Source organism: Epinephelus fuscoguttatus, linkage group LG10 (assembly GCF_011397635.1).
Source record: "Epinephelus fuscoguttatus linkage group LG10, E.fuscoguttatus.final_Chr_v1".
NCBI lineage: Eukaryota > Metazoa > Chordata > Actinopteri > Perciformes > Serranidae > Epinephelus > Epinephelus fuscoguttatus.
In genome coordinates this window covers 37,791,472-37,812,775 of record NC_064761.1, presented here as the reverse complement: position 1 = coordinate 37,812,775, position 21,304 = coordinate 37,791,472, and the positions used below count along the sequence as shown (strand labels likewise).

Below are 21,304 nucleotides of genomic sequence, written 5' to 3'. Positions count from 1 at the left end.
CTGAGTTCAGCGAACACGCTCCAGACACAACAGTGACAGCTGGGGGAGGGATAAATAAAAACAGTGTCTCTATCTCCATTACAAGACAGCAATCCAGACAACAACCCAGTAGCCTCTGTGTGCGCGCGTGCGTGTCGACACATCCACACATGGAGCACATGCGTGAACAAACACACGCACACTTTTCCTCACACATTCACTCCTTCACACTTACTGTATTCACCGCTGCGAGGGCAACAGATGGAAACACGAGGGAGGTGAGAAGAAGGGGAAAGTGCCACAGAACATAATAAATGCTGCTGGACTTGGCCCGTTAGCAACCGGCATACCTCTGACAGGTGTAACATGTTTACCAAACAAACAAGCAACACAGATGCCGGAGAAATGAAAATGGTGACTGGAGGTTGCATGACCTGTGAAAAGCAGCCTGGTATCCAAGCTGGCATATCTGTGAGGGCTTTGAAGGTATTTCAGAGAGACGAGAAGACTGCGTGCCACACCAGGATTGCAAGAGTGTCTCGCAGAATTTGTCTTATGTTACTCGCCCCAAGCATCCCAGGCAGCTCTGGTTGTTAGTCGGGGCCATACAGGGTCACAGGGGCTGATGGGCAGGTTTTAAAACCTCTCACTTTACCGATCACATTCCTCTTCAGGGCAGTGAGGAAATCATCTCACATCACAATCAACAAAATAAGCACTTGGACCTGTCGAGTGAGACACGGGGACTTCCGATGTGACCTTGACCTGCAACAAAACCACTTGTGCCGGGCCGTCTCTCCAACAGGCCTCACAGTAACCAGCTCATTTGTTACTTGATAACTTAAATGGACCGTTATATATATATATATATATCCTTTATTTAACCAGGTAAAAGCCTTTTTCAAGAGTGACTTGCAGCATATAATATTGTTAGAAGGCACACAGACGCAACAAATTAATAAAAAACCACAGTATCCAATTAAATTAAATTAAAATCGACTTGAATTCTCCCACAGTGATCAGCTCTGCCACTTTCAGATCCTTCTGTAGATTATTCCAGGACGAAGGAGCGGCATAATTCTGAGCTTTTTTTTTCTAGCTGAATTCTGTTCTCACCCTTGGAACCAGCATTTGTAGAATATTACAAGAGTGAAGGCCGTATTGATTTTGGTTTCTGCACATGTATGTAGACAGATAACAAGGAACCAGGCCAATAATAGATTTATATTTAAAAACCAACCAACGTGAGAGCCTTCACCACAAAATCAAAAATACATATTCTTCCTCCTACCCATAGTGCTATTTATCAATTTAGATTGTTTTGGTATGAGCAGCCCAACAACCCGGACTCACTCCCAGTGCTTGGTCAGTGACCCTTGGCATCAGATACTGATGCACTGAGGCACCTTTTAGCAGCATTTGTGGGGCGCACCAGGCGTGCTATTTCTTTTTTGATGCTCTGTGCAACATCTGTTTAAAAGAGCAAGAATTCTGGACTTTCACCTGTAAAACCGCTTGTTTGTGTCCTGTGTGAAACAAAAACTCAGTCATGTTATTTTACTAGCAATGTTTTGTGCTAGTATGTGTAGCATACCATACTAGTGATGTATGTCATGTGACGTTATGTAAAGTAAGTAACAAAAGTACTATTTTAAGGGTGCATTCACACCAGGATAGTCCCGGGTATTCGGTTCGATTGGGCGGGGAATGCAGAAATATTTCACACCTTCATTTGGTTCACTTTCACACTACACTTTTTAAAGCGGACCAAACAGCCTGGACAACATGTGTTTTCTGACTACAGAAGTGTCTAACTTATGTTAAATTACTTTATTATAGTGTTTTGTACTTGCCTGGAAATCCAGACCCAAATCTAGAAAGATTTAGAGTCTGGCTATTAGTCCTCCAAATGGCCCAACTTGAGGGGCAGCACCAAGCATGCATTTGTAAATATCACTGCACGCAATTGGATAACACTACGACCAATCAGAACAATACACAGGGTGACGTATCCAGAGCGCTACCGGCGGAGCTAACTGGCAGATTAGACTCTTGCTGTATCCAGTCGGCAAAACAGCAAAAACGTCCTTCTTGCAAAGAAAAGATTCGATTCGAGATTCTGTTCCTCTTTTAGAGAAAAAGCCAAGTCTAACTCGTTCATTGTAGCAGCCAAAGCCGTTTCAAACAACTGGTGTTCATCCGTAGCCATCTTGCAGTGTTTACTGACTGATTCTGGACTTCGTCCTCGCAGCGCTGTCGTCATCTGTTTAGCACACCTATGACCCGCCTATATCAGATACACCGATGTGATTGGTGCAGCTCGGTTTCATGGGCATAGGTAATGAGCATCATTACTGACTACCAGAGTGACTCGCTGAGCAAATTCAAACTGTGCTCTCGCGAGAACTCTGGATTTCCAGGGTAGTTTTGCACTGTACTATTTAAGTATTTGCCGTTTTCTGTGAGAGGCTGTAAATTTCTTTACATGAATTTGTACATTAATACATGATGTACTTATTTCTTTTTGCAGACCAAAATAAAATCTAATTCTACTAGTTTTACTATTCAAACATAGTGGCCTCTCAAGAAAAACAAGCACACGTCTCTGTTACCACATTCTTTATGAGGCCCTTAAATTCACTGATGTATATAAGCGTTTCTAATTTTAGATCTTTTTGAAGATTGTTCCATGTTCAAGGTGGAGGATAGATCTGTTAAAGCAGATAACTACCAGAGCTGACACACAGAAGGGTGCAGAGGCAGGCTGAAAGTTTGCCCAGTATTGCCAAATACCAAATATACCAGTGCTGTTGTCTGCGAATGGTCAGCGATGTCCAACCCACTGAATCATCTCGAGATAGCTTTGTTTAGTAGTGCAATAGCCATGGGTACACAAGTATTTCTATTTCTATATGTTTCATTCTGCACCTAGGGCCCGCAAACAGAGGCTGGAGTAAAGAAGCTGGATTTTGCTTTGTATGTGATGGGAACAGTCCTGAAGAACAGAGTTGGCCTCACAAAGCTTACTAACCGGTTTGAAAATTTGGCTTAAAGAACTTTTGTTTTTCAGAAAAAGGTTACCAAACCATGAGACAAGGGAAGAAGGATGGATTCAGTAAAAAAACGATTAAAAAGGGTCATTATGGTTTGGTAGAAAGAAAATAGTTCCCACATAAAACTGCTCACAACAAGGCCTGTGGGTTATTTTGCGTAAGCAGGTCATGATTTTTGCAAGGAGATATTGCTGCTTACAAGTTTTGGCACTTTGAGCACCACAAGCTGGAGAGAAGGCAGACATTTCTAGGGCCGATATCTCCAACACTTTGCAACTCACACCAATCTAGACTGATAAACAGCTCTACAGGTAAGAGGATATGGATTTTTGATTTGGGGTGAACTGTCCCTTTAATACTGTTTTAACACTCATCATGCTTATTGTGTTTCCAGAATGAGAGTTAAAATCCACCAGAGAGAGAAAAACTTCTAAGGTTTTGTTTTACAGAGTTCAGAATGGCTGAGCACTCACTGTCAGAGGTGTGTGTCAGAGGTGTGTGTCAGAGGTGTGTCAGTCCGTAGCCGCAAACTGCCAGTTGATCAGTCTGATGTTCTACTGGTGGAAAATAATTGAAGTGAAGCACAAGCCGTATTATCTAGCCGCAGGCGCTAACTTACCTTTCAAGAAAGGAATGCAATCATTAGCTTTGGAAGTCATTTATCATGTGAGTCCATGTGCTCCTCTTTGACAAAGCAGTGATATACACACTCTCTGCTCTGTGTAGTGAGTGCAGAGCAAAATGTAATGAAAAGGAATTTAATAACACAGATTCATAATCAAATGTAACGCACCCTCACAAAACAGCTGTTTGATTTATAAGCTTTAGGCCAGAATGTGTCAAACTAATTAAAATACTAGTCGACTTTTTAACCACCAAACCGTAACAAGAGTTATCTCAGGACAGTTTCATATAAAGTGACCCAACAATTCCCCTATGGCCAGGACCTCGATCATAATCAGGCTCTAGGTGTAGATACACAGCTTTACTGTAGTTTTAATTAATTATAATTCTATTATACTGTATAGTGTAAACACTGTTAGTTGACAGTCCACATTGTAGAACTGTCATTAGTATTTATAATTTATTAAGACATCTCACTCCCATATTTTCCACTAAACCTCATGCTGCTATGTCATCAGATCAAATTATATTTTATCATTAACTTAAAGCAGCACTAATAATTATATAATATACAATGAATCAAACATCTACGTGTAATGTGAAAGGGGTTAGTGATGAACCCACAGAGAATTATCACCTGACTGCAGCTTCCCTCAGATCTACGAAGCGTTTTAGCATCTTTCAGCTCGTTGTTTTGGTTTTGCGACTCACAGGGACTCATTTTGTTCCAAAGTTGTATAATTGCCTAGAGTTGGTTCGTGTTCTCACGGCAGCATTTACAAGTGGACCAGATCAAACGCCTTGAGTGAGAAAGCTGCTCTTGATTGGTCAGAATTTCCATGTGGGAAAAATCCAGGAAGTAAAGCAAACGTTGAAGAAGAGTACACTTGCAAGATAAATGTGACGCTTTCTAATGTCACAATGGAGGGACAACTACGCAGGTTGATTTTAGCGCTGCTCATCGTGGACTATATTGCTGTCATTGTTCATTTTAGTCAAACCATACAGTTTGAAAACGAGGCGCGGCTCCAACTAGAAAACAATGTTTTGATGCATTGGATGTGCTGAATGTGCATATTAAGGCAGTACAGGAGGAGGTGCACATTAATAATCCTCCAGGACTGTAACATGCTCATGTTTAACCCAAACAATGTGTCATGTGACTGCAGTTGCTTCACATCCAGGTCGGAACACGTTCTCACCACAAACGAACCACACCAGAGTTCGTTTGTAACCAGACTGAGACCACCTCTACCAGAACTGCACTTAGGGGGCGAACAAACTTGAGTTCAGTTGAAACGACCCAAACAGGGCAGGTGTGAAAGCACCCTTAGTTCAATTCTCAGCGCTGTTTCCAGCAGGCAGCTCCAAATTATTAGGCCTACACGATATCTGGCTGGTGAACACAGTGGAGCATTTAGTTGCTAAAGGGACAGATATTTTTCTCAGAAGTTGGTGGAGATCAAAAACAGAGCTAAAAGCAGAGTGAACATTGGACTTACATTTGTCTGGTGACCAGGAACATGACTCTAAATTAAAGCTGGGGTAGGCAGAAACCTGGAAAAGGCAAAAAACAGACAAACACAAAAAAGGGCAGAATTTGAAAATACACCCTCTCTGTCCTAAGCCCCTCCCACCTGCAACGACATGCATGTGCACGTTTCATACAGTAACCCAGTGTTTCCCATACATCGATTTATTTAGTACTATTCTCCCTATTCTCAAACTAGGAGAATCAGACTAGTAAGCCTTCAAGACTATACATGTTTAGATTTTAATTTGCTGTAAATGGACACACAAGTTACTCACCAGTGGTCCCATTTGCTTGTTATTGTAAAAAGAATCTGTTACTTATTGTTACTTAACACGCGTGTCACCAAATCATCCTGGACTGAACTCAATTTAACATTCATGTGTTTAATTTGCAGTGGTAGCACTGTTGCCTCACACAAAGAAGGTTCCTCGTTCGAACTCAGAGTTGGGGAGCTCTTCTGTGTGGAGTCTGCATGTTCTCTCCGTGTCAGCGTGGGTTTTCTCCAGGTACTCCGGCTTCCTCCCACAGTCCAAAGACATGCAGGTTAATTGGTGACTCTAAATTGTCCGTAGGTGTGAATGTGAGTGCGAATGGTTGTCTGTCTCTATGTGTCAGCCCTGTGATAGTCTGGTGACCTGGTGTGAAAACTGAACCACATATTTTTACTTTGATATCCTTCTCAAGTTTATACTTCTTACTCCTACTTTCTATAAATCAGTATGCTTGACATCAGAGCGACTGTAACGAATCACAATTCGCCCCGGGGATGAATAAAGTAGTCTGATTCTAAAGTACAGTGAATTTAGTGTTTTTATTACAACAAATTAGGAATTCGTTAAACAACCTTACACCTAATTGATACAGCAGGAAACATGTATTTCAGATTAAATAGCTTAAAATGTGTCAGTGTAAATTTTGTGGTTAAATATTTTGTAATCAACAAAAAAACCCTGAACTTCGATGTCCTTACATCAAACCTGTGATCGTCACTGCACATCTGTCAATCATGTAATTAGTTATGTATACAAAACTGCTGTGTCTGTATCCGAGTACAGACTGTACATACAATAGTGAGGCAATTCTGGTAAAGTACCTCGAGGGCTGAACTCAGTGATCTTTAATGCACAGAAAAAGAGCATCTGAGGACAGAAATGGATCATACACAACAACACACCCACGCCCCCCGCCGTCTCCTGCACGCACACCGAGCCATACTCATTCTATATCCTGACATTTAGAGCAAGTCGCATCACATCTAGACGTCAGCCGAGTGAAGAGATGCTCTTAACTGTTAAAGGTCGGCAGAGAACAAGAGAAAAATGGAGATTCGAGCTTCATTAGAGTTCAGTTCAAACATGACAGAACATGTGAACTCATCTGAACAGCAAACAACGTAATCACAAACATTACATCTCAGGGAGTCTGTTATTATTTCAGTTTGTGATACACTCGTCTTTCATTGTATTGCTGCTGCTCGATGTTTTTGGTAACTGCTTTACCTGCAGCTACAGTCAGAAGAAAGAATATAATGATTACAGGTACAAATGCAGCCCATGGAAACCAAAGAAAATAAACACACTTAGTTGGATATTCTTCAACTAATGTCACCGCTTTGAGTCATGATGTGACCTGAATGTAAAACTGAACTTCTCTTGAGGGCCTACGCTACATAACTTTATGAACGCTCATTTATCCGGCAGTTAATCCTGTTTTCTGAACATCTTTTACAACTTTGAAGAGCAGAAATATGGATGAGGTGCTTCGCTCCAGGCCAGAGCAGTGCTTGATCCAGGATTAAAAACACGTCCTCACTCTGGGAGGAAACATGTTAACCCCTTCAGACCCTAGGGTTATGATACATGATACTAAAGGTGCTGAACTTAACCATATTCTTTACCGTGTGGAATAACAGCTGTCCTCCTGGGACGCTTGCTACTTAACCTTGTTTCCTGAAGAGAAAACCTTAGAAGAGTCTAAATACTGAGGCTCAGTTCGTCTGCATTCACTTGTATTTGTCACTCATTAGTGAACACAACTGTAATTTTACCAGTGAACACTTTCAAAGCTTTAAAGCTATAATCCTTAACATGTTTGTGAAAATTAAATCCTGTTCTTGATAATGTTTATGGTCGGCATTCTCTCAGCAATAACCATTTAATGGAATTACCCCCCTAAATTTAGTAGCTTTTATTATTAATGTCGGGTCTGCCATTTCAGATTGTCTACCAATGAATGAGACATTCAAAGGAAACAATGCAGCATACAGTTCAGCTTGACTGTCATGTGTAATTTTGTGCCATTAGCGGTGTGTCCATAAACATATTTTTATGTGCGTTTTGTAAAATCACATTAGAAAAGCTGTAAGGAAATGGCAAAATCTGATCAAGTTTTTATTGCGCAAAAAAAGTTTTTACGCTCCCCTGAGGTGGTTTCTGCCTTTGGCGAAAAAAAAAGGTTGATGCAATAAATGGGATATGGAAACATCTTCACTGTTGCCAAATATGTTCTGACGTTGCGAACAGTTAACTCACTAATTTGTCTTCATCGACGGACAGCATGAAACATGACCAAGACTAGCAGACTTGAAAAAAACAATTAAAACTTGCCCATTTTAAAAACATTCCTGAAGACAGTTTTTCCATTTTCCTCTTGTAGATTAGTAGATAACCACGGGGACTTGTTTTGCTTCTGGTAAGCAACCTTTACTTCTACTACTACTCTCTTTACAGCCATTTGTAAAGTGTAGTCTATATCGCTAACTTCTGATGAAGCTAAACTTTGCAGAGCCTAGTTTATTCTCTCCAAACCAGTTAAAGGGATAGTGCACCCAAAAATGAAAATTCAGCCATTATCTACTCACCCATATGCCGAGGGAGGCTCAGGTGTAGTTTTAGAGTCTGCACATCACTTGTGGAGATCCCAGGGGAGCAGGGGTAGCAACACAACACCACCTAATGGAGGCTTACGGCGCCCCAGATTCAAGCGTCCAAAAACACATAACTGAAACCACATGAACCGCCTGAAGCCCCGACATAAAAAGTTGTTTGGAAAACAACACAGAGAGGCAGTTACAGCTACAGGCTACAATGAGGCTAAAAACAGAGTTCAAATGATGTTTTTTCCAAACAACTTTTTATGTGGGGCTTCAGGACACTTGGATCACTGCAGATGAGCAGTATGGAGATATTTTGTGGTTTCAATTATGTGTTTTTGGACGTTTAATCTGGGGCGCCGTAAGCCTCCACTTAGGTGGAGTTGTGTTGCTACCCACTCTCACTGTTGTGAGGACTCTAAAACTTCACCTGAGCCTCCCTCGGCATATGGGTGAGTAGATAATGGCTGAATTTTCATTTTTGGGTGCACTATCCCTTTAATTACGCACCTAATTTGCATGTCTTTTTTGCATCATTTCAAAAGTTTGCTTATAATTCGCTCATCAGTTTAATAAAAAAGGCAGCTCATGATATCAATCTCAGTGTTTGTTTCATTCTTTGTGTTTTATTTTTTTGGAAATATTTTTCACCTTCATTTGAGATTTGACAGCGAAGAGGTAGACAGGAAACGAGGCGGAGAGAAAAGGTACGACAGGCAACAAAGGTTGTCAGACAGAACGGAACTGGGCACACTGTGATTATGTGGCATGCACAGTAACCTCTCGACTACCAAGGGGCTCCTTCACTTCTCGGTAAAAGCCTTTTAGAAATGACGAAGAGAGCTTCCTAAGAACATGACGGTACATAATTATTTATTTGCTGAATCCTTTTTCATTGCACTTAGTAGCATTTACTTCTTAGCAGTAAACCAACTTTTCCATCTTCAAGCATATTCATAAGTGCTGTATCGTAGGCAACTGGACTTGCTAGAGTTTCTTGACGATGTTTCACTTCTCATCGAAGAGGATTCTTCAGTTGTAACGGACTGGTGTGGAGTCACAGGCTCTAAACTCTGTGGGTGTGAACCCTCACAGGCATCTCCAAGCATACAAATGTTTTCTAAATTTCAAGATCTTTTCAAAATTTTGGTGTTTCCACTTATGTTTAATTTGTGCAAAAATGCACATAAAAAGAGTTCATCAAAAATGCATCTGCAAAAATCTTTTTTTTTTTTTTTTTTAAAACAATGGGCCAATTTTTAAATATCGCAAGGAGTATTGGAACAATCAGGAGCAGCCACAGTGAGCTGTTATAGCCCAGACACACCAAACTGACTTCAGAGGCTGCATCTCCTGATATCACCTGTGTCTCTGCCTAGAAAGTTGCACATGAACGCATCGTAAAGCCTACAGACAACGGCAAACCAGCACGTACGTTCTGCACTTGTGTGAGAGAAGGTAACTCTCCACACCAGCAGATGGTAGTCTGTAATCTTAATTAGAAAAGGTAAACCAGAAGACCGTCTTGATGCTAGTTAGGCAGTTAGCACATTAACAACACAATCCAATGTTGAAAGAAAAGATATTAATTGTGCAACAGTGAACAGTTACACAAACCATCAGGAAACGTTTCTGCTAAAAAGCTCACTGGCTCCCTCTTGACTTTAGTTGTTTGTTTACTTTCCTCACTTCTGTTTCTCTTCGTGTCGGGCTAAGCTGAACTGCTGGTTGAGTGATTTCACTCACTGATAGGCTACTCTGTTGCCAACACTGATTAAACATGCTGAAGTGGTCTAAAAAAAAAAGCAGAGGGGAGGCGACAAGGGCATTTGTGCAGGACACACCGCACCGACTAGGGCGACAGACGCTCACCGACAGCCCAACTCTGACTGATGTTCGACTGTCAGCTTGGTGTTTCAGGGCCTTTAGATTAAGAGCTGCAGGCGACAGGCGGTCAAACACATGTTTGCTGTAGTATTAAACCGCCCTTTCTGTTACAAACAGTAACAGTAAAAACTTTAAATCAATGATATTATTACTCATTAGCCGCAGACACAACTGTCACGGTCACTAATAGGTTTATCTTTCAGCAGACATGCGTTCTTATTTAGCATGAAAAAAGGTCAGGGTACGATTATTCACGATTAAAATGCGCCAAAGAAAAACACTGCAGAGAAATCTGCATGAAAAAAAATCTGCTTCTTTTGTACCAACACAAAGGAAAAGAGAACAAAATATGTAAGCCTACATTATCTTGTCTGTGATATGCTCACAAGACAAACAGGTGATGCCAAACAAGGCAGAGCGACACATGGTAAACACACAAATCAAGGGGAAATTCCAGCACTGTATGCACTGTAAAAATACACTGCAAATAATAAAACTAAACTGACAAATGTGCCCCCATGCTCCGGTGAATCTCTAAGGGGCTGAATGACATGGGAATGAGCTTTTAACAGAGACACCGGGGGAGGAAGAAAGGAGTCCCATTGCGAAAGAGTTGAATTACCATATCACTGAGGAGCAAATACAAAGCTCCTTGAGAGCAGCGGGGGATCCGTCATCCAGTGAAGAGCGGTGTTGAAATGCGGATATTTCTGAGTACTCAGACACCACACACTGGTAATAAGCAATGGGGGAGATCACACGGTTGTTTAAACCTCACACAGAACATCCTGAGAATCCAGGCTTCACTGTGACAAAAGCAAACCTGAATATGGAAAAATCTTCGGTCAGACCTTGTAGAATTTGAATGAGCTCTCTGTAAACAAACTTAAAAACATGGAAACAATTTCGACGATAAAACTATCATATAAATGCAGGAGAGTTAGTAGCCGAAGTTTCCTCGAGCCATGCAGTATCCCAGTTTGTTCTGGTTCCCAATGAAAGACATGATGCCTACGTAAGTCTCGATGAGGATGTTCTGATTCAGGACCAGGACACCGTTGGCCTTGCCAGGAAACGGCTTTATAGTGTGGGCTCTCTGCGCTGCATCCTTGAGCTGTTCACGAAACTTCTGGATCTGTGGACAAAAGAGTGGGCGGGATCAGAAATACATAACAAAAATACACCTTAGTCACGGTGTGTATGTCCGGTCACAATATTGTACTTTAGAGGGATTCAATCTTTTTTTGTCACATACCAGATAAGTGACAGTGTCAAGCATAATCATCATAATCAAAGCATAGATCATTAAAGTCCCCCTCCAGGGGGAACCAGGGGGATACTAAGTTCCAAGTCGGCCTACAGAAAAAGGTCGTCCCTGGAGCACTGTACACCGATCAGCCAAAACATTAAAACCACTGGCAGGTGAAGTGAATAACATCGATCATTTCATTACAATGCAATGTTCTGCAGGGAAGCCTTTGGTCCTGGCATTCACGTGGATGCCTCTTTACGCACTCCACCCACCTAAACATTGTTATAGACCAAGTACCCCCACTGATTCCAACAGTACTCCCCAGTGGCAGTGCCCCTCCAGCAGAAAAAAACAGCATGCCACACTGCAAAAACTACCCAGGAATGGCCTAAGGAACACGACAAAGAGCTTTGGGCATCAAGCTAGCTTTCAAATTCCCCAGATCCCGATCTGATCCAGCATCTGTGGGATAAACCAGTGCCCCAGAGGTCCTTTGTCTAGGCCTCGACAGGTCAGAGCCAAGTCCGATCTCCGGTGTAGCCTCTGACCTGTCAAGGCATGGAGACAGAACCTCTGGGGGTGTCCTGTGTTGTCTGGCACCCAGGCGTTGTCAACAGATCCTTTGAGTCCTGTGCGTTGCCAGGTAAGGTACCAGCATGCCCAATGGATGTTCAATCGGATTGGGATCTGGGAAATTTGGAGGCCAGGTTGATGCCTTGAGCTCTTTGTCACGCCCCCCAGGGCCTTTCCTGAGGAGTTTTTGTGGTGTGGCATGGTGCATTGTCCTGCTTGGGGGGAGGTATTGGTCTGTAATGGTGTTTGGGTGGGTGGTGCGTGTCAAGTGGCACCTGCATGAATGGCACTTCCCTAAAATCTGAGATTCAATCCTACACCAAGCAGCTAAATCAGGTACGTCACTAACATGAAAGCTGATCGCTGTCTGATATGCAAATTCCAACAATAAACCTGAAACCTCGAGCACAGAGCGGACTTATTACAGTGATACAAAAATCTCAGCGAGACAGAAGACATCTTCCTAAAAAAACTTTCATTAGACCTCTGGTATATGATCTGCAAAATCTACCAGCCACTCAAAACATTACCATTGTTTTTTGGCTGGTGAGTAAAGAAAATCTCAATTAAACACAATTAAAAAAGCATGAATAAATGCTAAAATTAATATGCAAATAAATAAATAAATAATGGCATAAATTCAGAAAAAATGCAGGGATTAAAACCTCCTACCTCATAAACACAGGCCCAGAAATACAGAAATATATAAATGTGGTTGTACAAAAATGTAGAAATCAAATTAACAAATTTATTTATGTCTTGTTTAACTATTAACTTTAACTATTAATTTATTTATGCAATTATCTATTTATTTTCCATATTTTTATTCATCCATATATTGGCGCATTTATTTATTTTTGTATTTATTTCAGCATGTATTTATTTATTTATTTATTTATTTATTTATTTATTTATGTATGTATGTATTTATTTACAAATGTATTCCCATATTCATTTAAATAACTTTATTGATACTGATTACACAATATTTTACTTATTGGTTAATAGAGTATTACAGAGTGTGTACTACTATCTGTAAAGTCATGTTACTAAGATTCTTAATCAACACTGTAGTTTACAAATCACAGCTTAAAAGGAAATAATCAGAGGTCAGGGGTCAAATCTCGATGACCTGCCTGCAGTAATCACCAAACAACAGTCTACAGTCAGGATCTCTCACATTTCACACACATGATGTGTCACATCATAATTAAGATTACACTGCATTCTTAGGGAATGTTCTTCCAGCTGTTTGAGTCTGTCAGGCTCTGCTGCCAGTCAACATGTGTGTGCACTCATTGAAATGTGTATAATTCCACCTTCTCTCTTACTCTGCACAGCAAGTATGACGCGTTTGTAACACTGTTGAAATTTCATTCCATAGTACAGGATTGCTCCACTCGCTTCTCCCTCTCATGCTGAGTCGTCCGCTGTAATTGCTCAAAAAACATTGATGTTGAAATCTCTGTATCAGTTTTGCAAGCATGTCATACTTCTGTGTTGAGACACACATGGCAATTTTTTTAGTAGTACAAACCTAAAACTAAACATTAGTCATCTGAGTGCTGGTTTTATATATTGAGACTTTATATCTGATACCTGTCAATCAGAGGATTTCCTTGGGTTTCAAAACTAAACTGACAGAGTACACATGAACAATATCTGATGGCTAATTCCAGTAAATCACCTCTGAGTGATGACTCATTCGACCACACGATGAATCTCACCACACTGTTGTGTTTTGTGAAGTGATAATAGTTAAGTGTCTCCATGACTCTTAGAGTACACACCTCCACCAGGATTAGTCACAAAACAAATGATAATATGAAATAAACCGACATTCTGACAAATTAGAAGTCACTTCGCCCTCATTACTAATTTCTGGTGATACAGAGTCGTGCAGCTGTTCCATAGTTTCAGATTTATGTGCTGAGTTGTTTTGAGATATGTGACTCTCAAACTTGTGCCAACTTTCACTGGAAATGGTCCCAATAAAAGCTGCTGATAGTGATTTTCCTGAGAAACCAGGATATTGTTCCAGGAAAGAAATGCTGCTGCTGTTGTTGTCTTTTTTTCTCTACATATTTCTTTCAATGCCACAAGCAACACAAATTAAATTTCAAAACATCAGCAATTAAATCCACAGCTATCTGCATGGCTCGGCACTGCTGGTGTTCCATGAGATGTATTTGTGTGAGTGTGATTTGGGTGAACTGAGCCTTTAAACGAGGCCAAACTGGCCTAACTGATTGATCAACTTACGTCGCAGAGAGCAGCGTATGTCTCATTGATGTTCCTCACAGGGTGGTGTGTGAAGGTGATGAAGGGGTAGTCGACGGCGAAGGGGTTCCACCTGGAGGTGAAGGAGGGCTCTCTCAGCCGGTCCCAGAAGAGTCGCACCCCCTCCCCCTCTCTCCTGAACATACAAAGACACAGAGGAACATAAAGTGTGTCTCTCTCAGTGACACGTTTGACTCAAACATGTGACAAAACTTCAGGTTCCACAGTTCGTGTTGTCATCAGATCAATACCACCACTCACTGCTTTCTATAAACAAGTTCTTGTTTTGTTTTCCAGTGAGAATTTTGCATAAAACACTGAATATAAATTATTTCTTTGCCTCAGGCCACATCCAGAATAGCTTCAACTTACAGGCTGTCATTTGTAAGTGACAATTATGAGGCACAGAATTGTTTTTGCCTATAGCTTTTATCCCAGGTATCAAGTAGGAAAATTAATGCTAACAGAGCTTAAAACTAAACTGCAGTAACTGCACCCTGGCTCTGTAGTTACTGCCTTTTGGCTTTGTGATGCTAGTGGGGCTGCAGTAAGAGCACACTGATGGTTCACAAGAGGATTGTGCAACTTTCACGGCCGCTAAGCCTGCACAAAAAAGAAATCCAGTAACCCTCAAATCACCAAAGAGTGGAAAGCACCCCGAACTGTGCTGCCAAGCAAATGCGTCCTCAGTGCTACAGTGCTATTAGCACGTAGTTAAATTAGATATTGTGCAGACATTTGGTACATAAATTGGCCCCTTTCTATGTAAATGAGCCTCACTGGCATTGTCGTGCCAGGTCTGCTTGAGAGCAGATATTTCAGTTTTCTTTTTCTCTCAGTCAAATCCCTTGCCTGAAATTTTGAGGAATGCCTCTGCACTTCATCTTTCAGGACCTGTAGCTTGCGCTCTGAAAATTTTAGTTCTCTTCTTCTTTCATCAGTTGTTCCGCCGATGGGGTTCTTGGCACTAAGGAAACATTTATACTTTGCCACGTGGATAACTGCAATTAGGTGCAAAATTGGGCAAAACTACAAAACTTTATGGGCCTGTTTGTGCTGCAATATCATTTGTGCAATATTTTTTGTCAATTGGACTTTGAAATAGGGTAGACAGTAGATGCAAGTGATGCACAGTTCATGGTGCGATCACCAACCAGAATCCATTCTTTCTGAATTTGTTTTCAACTTAGTAATCTGATGACCAGAACTCTGAAAGCAAGAGGGCTAGTAAATATACAAGCTAGCTAGATTGTAACAGCTAGCCTGATCTAAGAACACATTCATGCTGGCGCTATTTGGTCCGCTTTGAACGAACCCTGGTCCGCTTTCATGGATAGTTCGGTTTGTTTGGAGTGGTGTGAACACTCATTCGAACTCTGGTGCCAACCAAACAAGCAAACCCTGGTCCGCTTGAAAACTGGTGGTCCAGGTTCACTTGCAAGTGAACCCTGGTGCGGTTGGCTTACAGTGGGTAATGCAAACGGAGTATCCAGCGAGCTAAAGAGAGGAAGTGACATAGAACGCATTGCATTTTGGTGTTTGGTGCTTTTGTGGTGACCAAACTGCTGAAGGGGATGGACTTCCGTTTTCGGTCCTGGCCAATCGATGAGCCGGGTTTTCTTCTTCCTCATGCTTTTTTCTTCCTGGTCAGTGGTCGTTTCGGGCAATACCGCCCCCAACCAAGCAGCGGTTGTAACTGCGTGACGCTGTCCAGGTAGTTTGGTCCACTTTAAAAAGTGCAGTGTGAAAGTGAACCGAACCAAATGAAGGTGTGAAATTTTTCAGCATTCCTCGTCCAATCAAATCGAGTCCGCTGGACTATCCTGGTGTGAATGCGCCCTAAAGCTAAACTTGGCTACTTTTTTTCTCCAGGTGTAACTGTATTCTGTTATATAAAAATATATATTTTCAATACATATTTTAAAAAACTGAAATTTTGGTGAGTTTAGTTTGTTACCACATAACTAAATGAGACAGTAGCTACATGAATTCACAATGGGAGGACAAAAGACCAGCAAACTAGACCTGCTAAAAAGGTAACTAGCTCAGTAGAGTAACAGTAATTGTCATCTCGAAGTTTGACTCTGATGGAAATTACACTTCTGTTATTTGGTGTGGTTAAAAACCCTTTAAAACATATTCAAATGTATTAAACTCTGAATTTATTTACTTGATCTATTTTAAAATTAAGTGTAAATGGACAGGAGAGGCACAGAAATACATGTAAACCTTTAGTTAACTAGAAGAGCACTAGGAGAGCAAACATATCAGCCAAGGCAAAATGTCATAATGTTCATGAAACTGGAAACATAATTTACGTATCTGTATTCTCCAAAATGTAATGGGTTCTTCTCTTGGCCCATGCTGCACCTCTATAATGTTGTTACACTACTGGAACTTGTAACTTTGACACAATACCTTGAAAATATTGATATTCAATACCTTTTTCAATAGAATGGGGAAAATTTGACATTTATGGCATAAAATTTAAAATTATTATTAAACAATAAATACAACAAGGCTGTAACACAACAACATTGACTTTTCTTGGTTAGAGGCAGAGAACAGCAGTATGACTTCAGTAAAAAATAATAGCGAGAGAGAAACTGTAGCAAGTAGCAGTGTCTATATTCAATATTGATATGCACTGATAAATCAATATTATTGACAGCTGTACAACTTTTTAAAGATATTATGTATTAAGGATGCATGATAATATCGGCACATCATCAGTATCGGCTGATATTTACTTTAAAATGAACTTCAAATGAAGAATCAGGCAACATGCTTTTTCTTATTTTGCTCAAAGAATGAATATCACATACATTGAAAAGTGTTGTATTTCATGTCTCCATGTGCTGGTGGGCCGTCATGCTAAGTATACCTAAACATAATATGATATGAAGAGATTTGATAATCACTAAAATTCGGTGGGGGAAAAAGTTAATACATGGCTATTGGTAGCGGTTATCAGTCACGAGTTGTTGCATATCGGATATCAGCAAAAAATCCACTATCATACATCCCTATTGTGCATGACATCTGGGGGCAAATTAATCTGCCAAGAAACATACAAAGCTATAAAATAAAACTATTACAAACTATTTTGCAGTGTGCCAGCCAGCCTGAAAACCAAACTCCTTTTTAACAGTAATTGGGTGCACATAAAAATGTATAGCTACGTAACTTCTGATATGAAACTGCCCCACCTTTCATGGACCATATTTTTGCTTTTTTGAGTCGGAGTAAACTATATTCAACTATATTTTTGCTTTAACATTAGTTCACATTACCTCCCCTAAAGGGGGATGACCAGACCTGTTGGTTCCATGGTAACAATGTGTGAATAAAGAAAAAAAATGGCACTAATCTGTCCTTGGGGCAAATACTTAATGTGAGGGCAGTCTTGTGTTTACCAGCCTTAGAGGTAATCTACAGTGTGTTCATCGTATTAAAGTAAATACTGTAGTTATTAATGAAAAAGCCCCGGGGTCGTATCTCTCCTCAGCCTAATGAAACCCCAGAGGACTAAGAGCAAACAGACCTCTGAACACTCACAGATCCCACCTTTGAAATAATGTTAGCGTTGATGTACATGTTGTGAAGATCCTTACAATACTGTCCATCAAATGTGATCTAGGGCTCTCACAGCTCTAAGACTGTAATAACTGCAGGGAATACAGTATTTATGTCACTGTTCAAAAAGGTACGGGGTCACAGAGAGTTCAAAACACCTCTGTATTTCTTTTTAGGTCACTGTTATCTTGCTGCTGAAAATTCAAATAACAAAATGTAGAGAACAGAACTGTGACGGTATAAGAAAGACACCTTGGATATATACACAACCACACTGATAATGATTTTGTGAACCATTTAAAACATTCTTATTGTATAAATGCCAGTCTCCTCTATTCACTGCACCTGAACATAAAAATACCCTTTTTAAAGGCTGTGCTGATGCTGCCATTGTGATAGTCTGGGTCTATCCAAATAAGACAATATATATGAATTTAATGGGTGGCTGACCTTAAAAAAAAAACTCTAGGTTTTTGCAGCATACATACAAATAGAACTAAAACAATAAGTTGATTTATTTATTGGCCAATCAACAACAAGAAGTTGCTCTGCATATCACCACAACTTCTTGTAGCAGAGGTCTGTACAACTCACTTCTTTCTAATTCCTCACCTCCAGATTTTTTTCATTTTCAAACTTGAAGTCTTCAACTCTAACTAGGGTTGGGTGATTGTGTCCATTGGCTGTTGTTTTCTTTTTTGGCGAGGGGTCAATTAAGCTAATTTGACGGTCTGCCTCATCGAGAATTCCACTTGGTAAATAATACAATAACCCGTACAGCGCAATTCAATGTGTGCGCCAACAGGAACTGGTAGTCGGAGTTGGTCCACATTACTTAAGATGGCAGTTCATGTTTCTGCAGCGGCTCTTCGCTCTCCAGTTTGGTGTTTGTTTGTGTGTATGCTGTATTTGCTTGTTATCTCTTTTGTGTGGAATGGATGGTTGAATGTAAGGAGAGTGTGGTTGTTAACTGTCAGTACCTTACAACAGTAGCACTCCTAATTGTGTTGTGTTTTTTAATGGTACTACAATGACGATAAAAGGCTGATTCTGAATCTTTTCCCGACACCACACGTTTGCAGAGACAGCAAATTGCCTCATTTTGGTTCTTAAACTTGCCGGTTGCGTCCAGTTTAAAACCAAAATAATCCCAAATACAGAAGGTGATTTTGTATTCTTTTTTTTGCAATGAGCCCTTCAATGATTACATTCACTGAGTTTGCGGAGTGAGGACTCCCCTACTCCTTGCACGTGCCGCACATACACCTGCAAGAATATACTGGCAATTGCCAGTTGTTGGGCTGACTGTGGCTGGTTGGAAAATGTTAACATTACTTGACCCTAGCTCCAACTGATCCCAAATCAACTGACATCACTTGAGGATATTTATCATACTCCACACAGCTTCCTTTGACCTACGCGGTAGTACTCCCCAACATATGTAAACGTTGACACGTAGAATTACTGGAGTATTGGAGTACTGGATCAGTCACATAGGGCTCTGGGAAATGATAATTTATTCAATTACAAATTAAATTGGGCCAGATTTTAAAACCAGCAAATGTAGATGGGCCAGATATTTTCAGCAGCCTATTCAAAACTTTTTTTAAGCCTTTGGTAGTAACAGATATTAAACAAATGAAAATTAAATTAGTAAAAAAATAGGGTTATTGTTTTATTTTTGAAAAAATAAAGTGACAGACAAACAGAATAAAAAAGTGTTTATGAAAATACACAGGTCGTATTTCTTGTGACCATTCAACCACAGCCCACATGTTTTGGAGCTGCTAAGCATGGTTTGAACTGCGTCACATGAGAAAATACTATTTTGTTATGATTGGCGTTGTCACAATACTGATCCGTACATCCTGTGCGATTGGTACTGTGCATGTGTAACTCAACAGAGATGGGAGGGAAGCGCCATGGTTCACTCGTTAACTATCCTACTTTAAGAAACTATATGTAGTTTAAATATCAGCTTGATGTATGTTGGGCCGCCAACTAAACAGGCCTGGTATAGACCAAAAGATTAATTTATTAACAAAGAAAATAACCGTCAGATTACTTGGCAATTTATAGAAATAATACAAGGTTGCAGGACTACATGTGTATATGCAAAACGAGGATTTTGTTTGAAACAATATTCATTCACTGAGACAAGCTTTTGGTTAGGGATCTTCTCAAAGTGTCCTCACAAGTCTGTGCACTAATGCTCCAGTAAGACGCTTACTAGACTCACAACAATATTTGGATCAACACGATTAAAGACTCTGGCCTAACAGGTCTTTGTGAATTCATAACTTGTTTGACAGAGCAGGTAAACAACTCAAAACAGTAGCTAGAAAAACCTGCAGCGACTGGTTTGACTCCTTAGCACACTCACTGCACAACAACACAAAGGATACAGTTACAGTAGTTTAATTATCCAACAAGTGTCAGGAAAACACGAGTGATATCTGTGCAGTTGATGCATTTTCAGTGCTTGTTAGAACAAAAGTAACACACTGAATTCTGACTGTGCATCAGGCTTTTACATCAAGGGATCTTATTTGTCCATATTTGATGTGGTCTCTGATTTCCTTTCCGATGACAGCATGGCGTTTTCTGCCCACACACCGCCCTAATACAAACACTGATTCAACATTATGGATGTCAATAAGGATTTCATCATTTCCTGTAGCACTTTGCAGTGTTGAAACATTTGTACCGTATGTTAAGCAAGTACTTTGCAGCTGCGTATTCTTTAGACTGAAAATAAAATATTTAGTGGGTCAAACCCACAAATGTGCCTTTGTAACCTCTGCACTTGGTGTGGATGTACAAACACTTGGATTTAATTAGGGCTTAATACTGTGTGTAGACACTGTTGACAGCTATCAAGATGCAACTTGCAAACAATTTAACACTTAATTGTGCAAACAGTGCTCATACAGTGTGGTTTGTGATGGCAATCAAACAGCCTGTTTTGGTGTTTTGTGATTCTGTCAACAGCTGTAACTGTCTGTGGAATAAAAAACGCAACTATGCAAAGTCTTATCTATAATGTACCTGCTGGTTTGCAAAAAAAAAAGTAAGAACACAGATAAATAAATCAGCAAACAGGCAATTTCCCAACAGTGTTCTGATTTCCTTAATGATCTGTCACACCGATGTGCACATTTTACCACTTACTTTGTACAAGAGCACTTCCTGCCAACAGAATTAAACACCTAAGGCTAAACAATAGTGGTGTGGCTGTTGATATGTCATGGTCCCAGGGAGTGGCTGCATCATAATGCAATCATCTTGCCATGTTTACACAAGTACTTTCCAAATGACAATGCTGCTGCTGAACATTTTGTGCCTCCTCCAGAGAAAAGCTTGTGCAGGGAGAAAAGGGGGAGGAAAGAAAGAAAAAAACTTGGTACAAAAGCAAAGCCTGGGCTAAAAGACTGATTATATTTCAGCAAAAAAGAGTGAGGATGGTGGGGTTACGTTTGTACACATCGCCCTTTGTAAGAACATTCAGCTATTGCTCGAGTATAAATGGGGATATAAAAAAGCTTTGGCAAATTCCACAGGTAAGCTATCACTGGGAGAGGGACCAGCCCAAACAGGCAGAGCAGGGCTGGGCTTTTCAGCCAGAGGCCTTGGAAGTCTTCACTGTGTTTATGTGGCAGAGCTGGGGTTTGGAC

General features: G+C 40.5%; 1 protein-coding gene across 1 annotated transcript in view; it reads right to left on the bottom strand.

Annotated features, from left to right (window-relative positions):
* Positions 1 to 5,982: 5,982 nt before the first annotated feature.
* tprg1 (tumor protein p63 regulated 1) overlaps positions 5,983 to 21,304 on the bottom strand; it is a 55,300-nt gene continuing 39,978 nt past the window's right edge. The window contains exons 6-7 of the mRNA XM_049587959.1: positions 14,037 to 14,190; positions 5,983 to 11,084 (exon numbers count right to left, since the gene is read on the bottom strand). Of these exons, the coding sequence (XP_049443916.1) occupies positions 10,890 to 11,084; positions 14,037 to 14,190 (349 nt within the window). The 3' untranslated portion in view covers positions 5,983 to 10,889. The remainder of the gene's footprint in view (positions 11,085 to 14,036; positions 14,191 to 21,304) is intronic.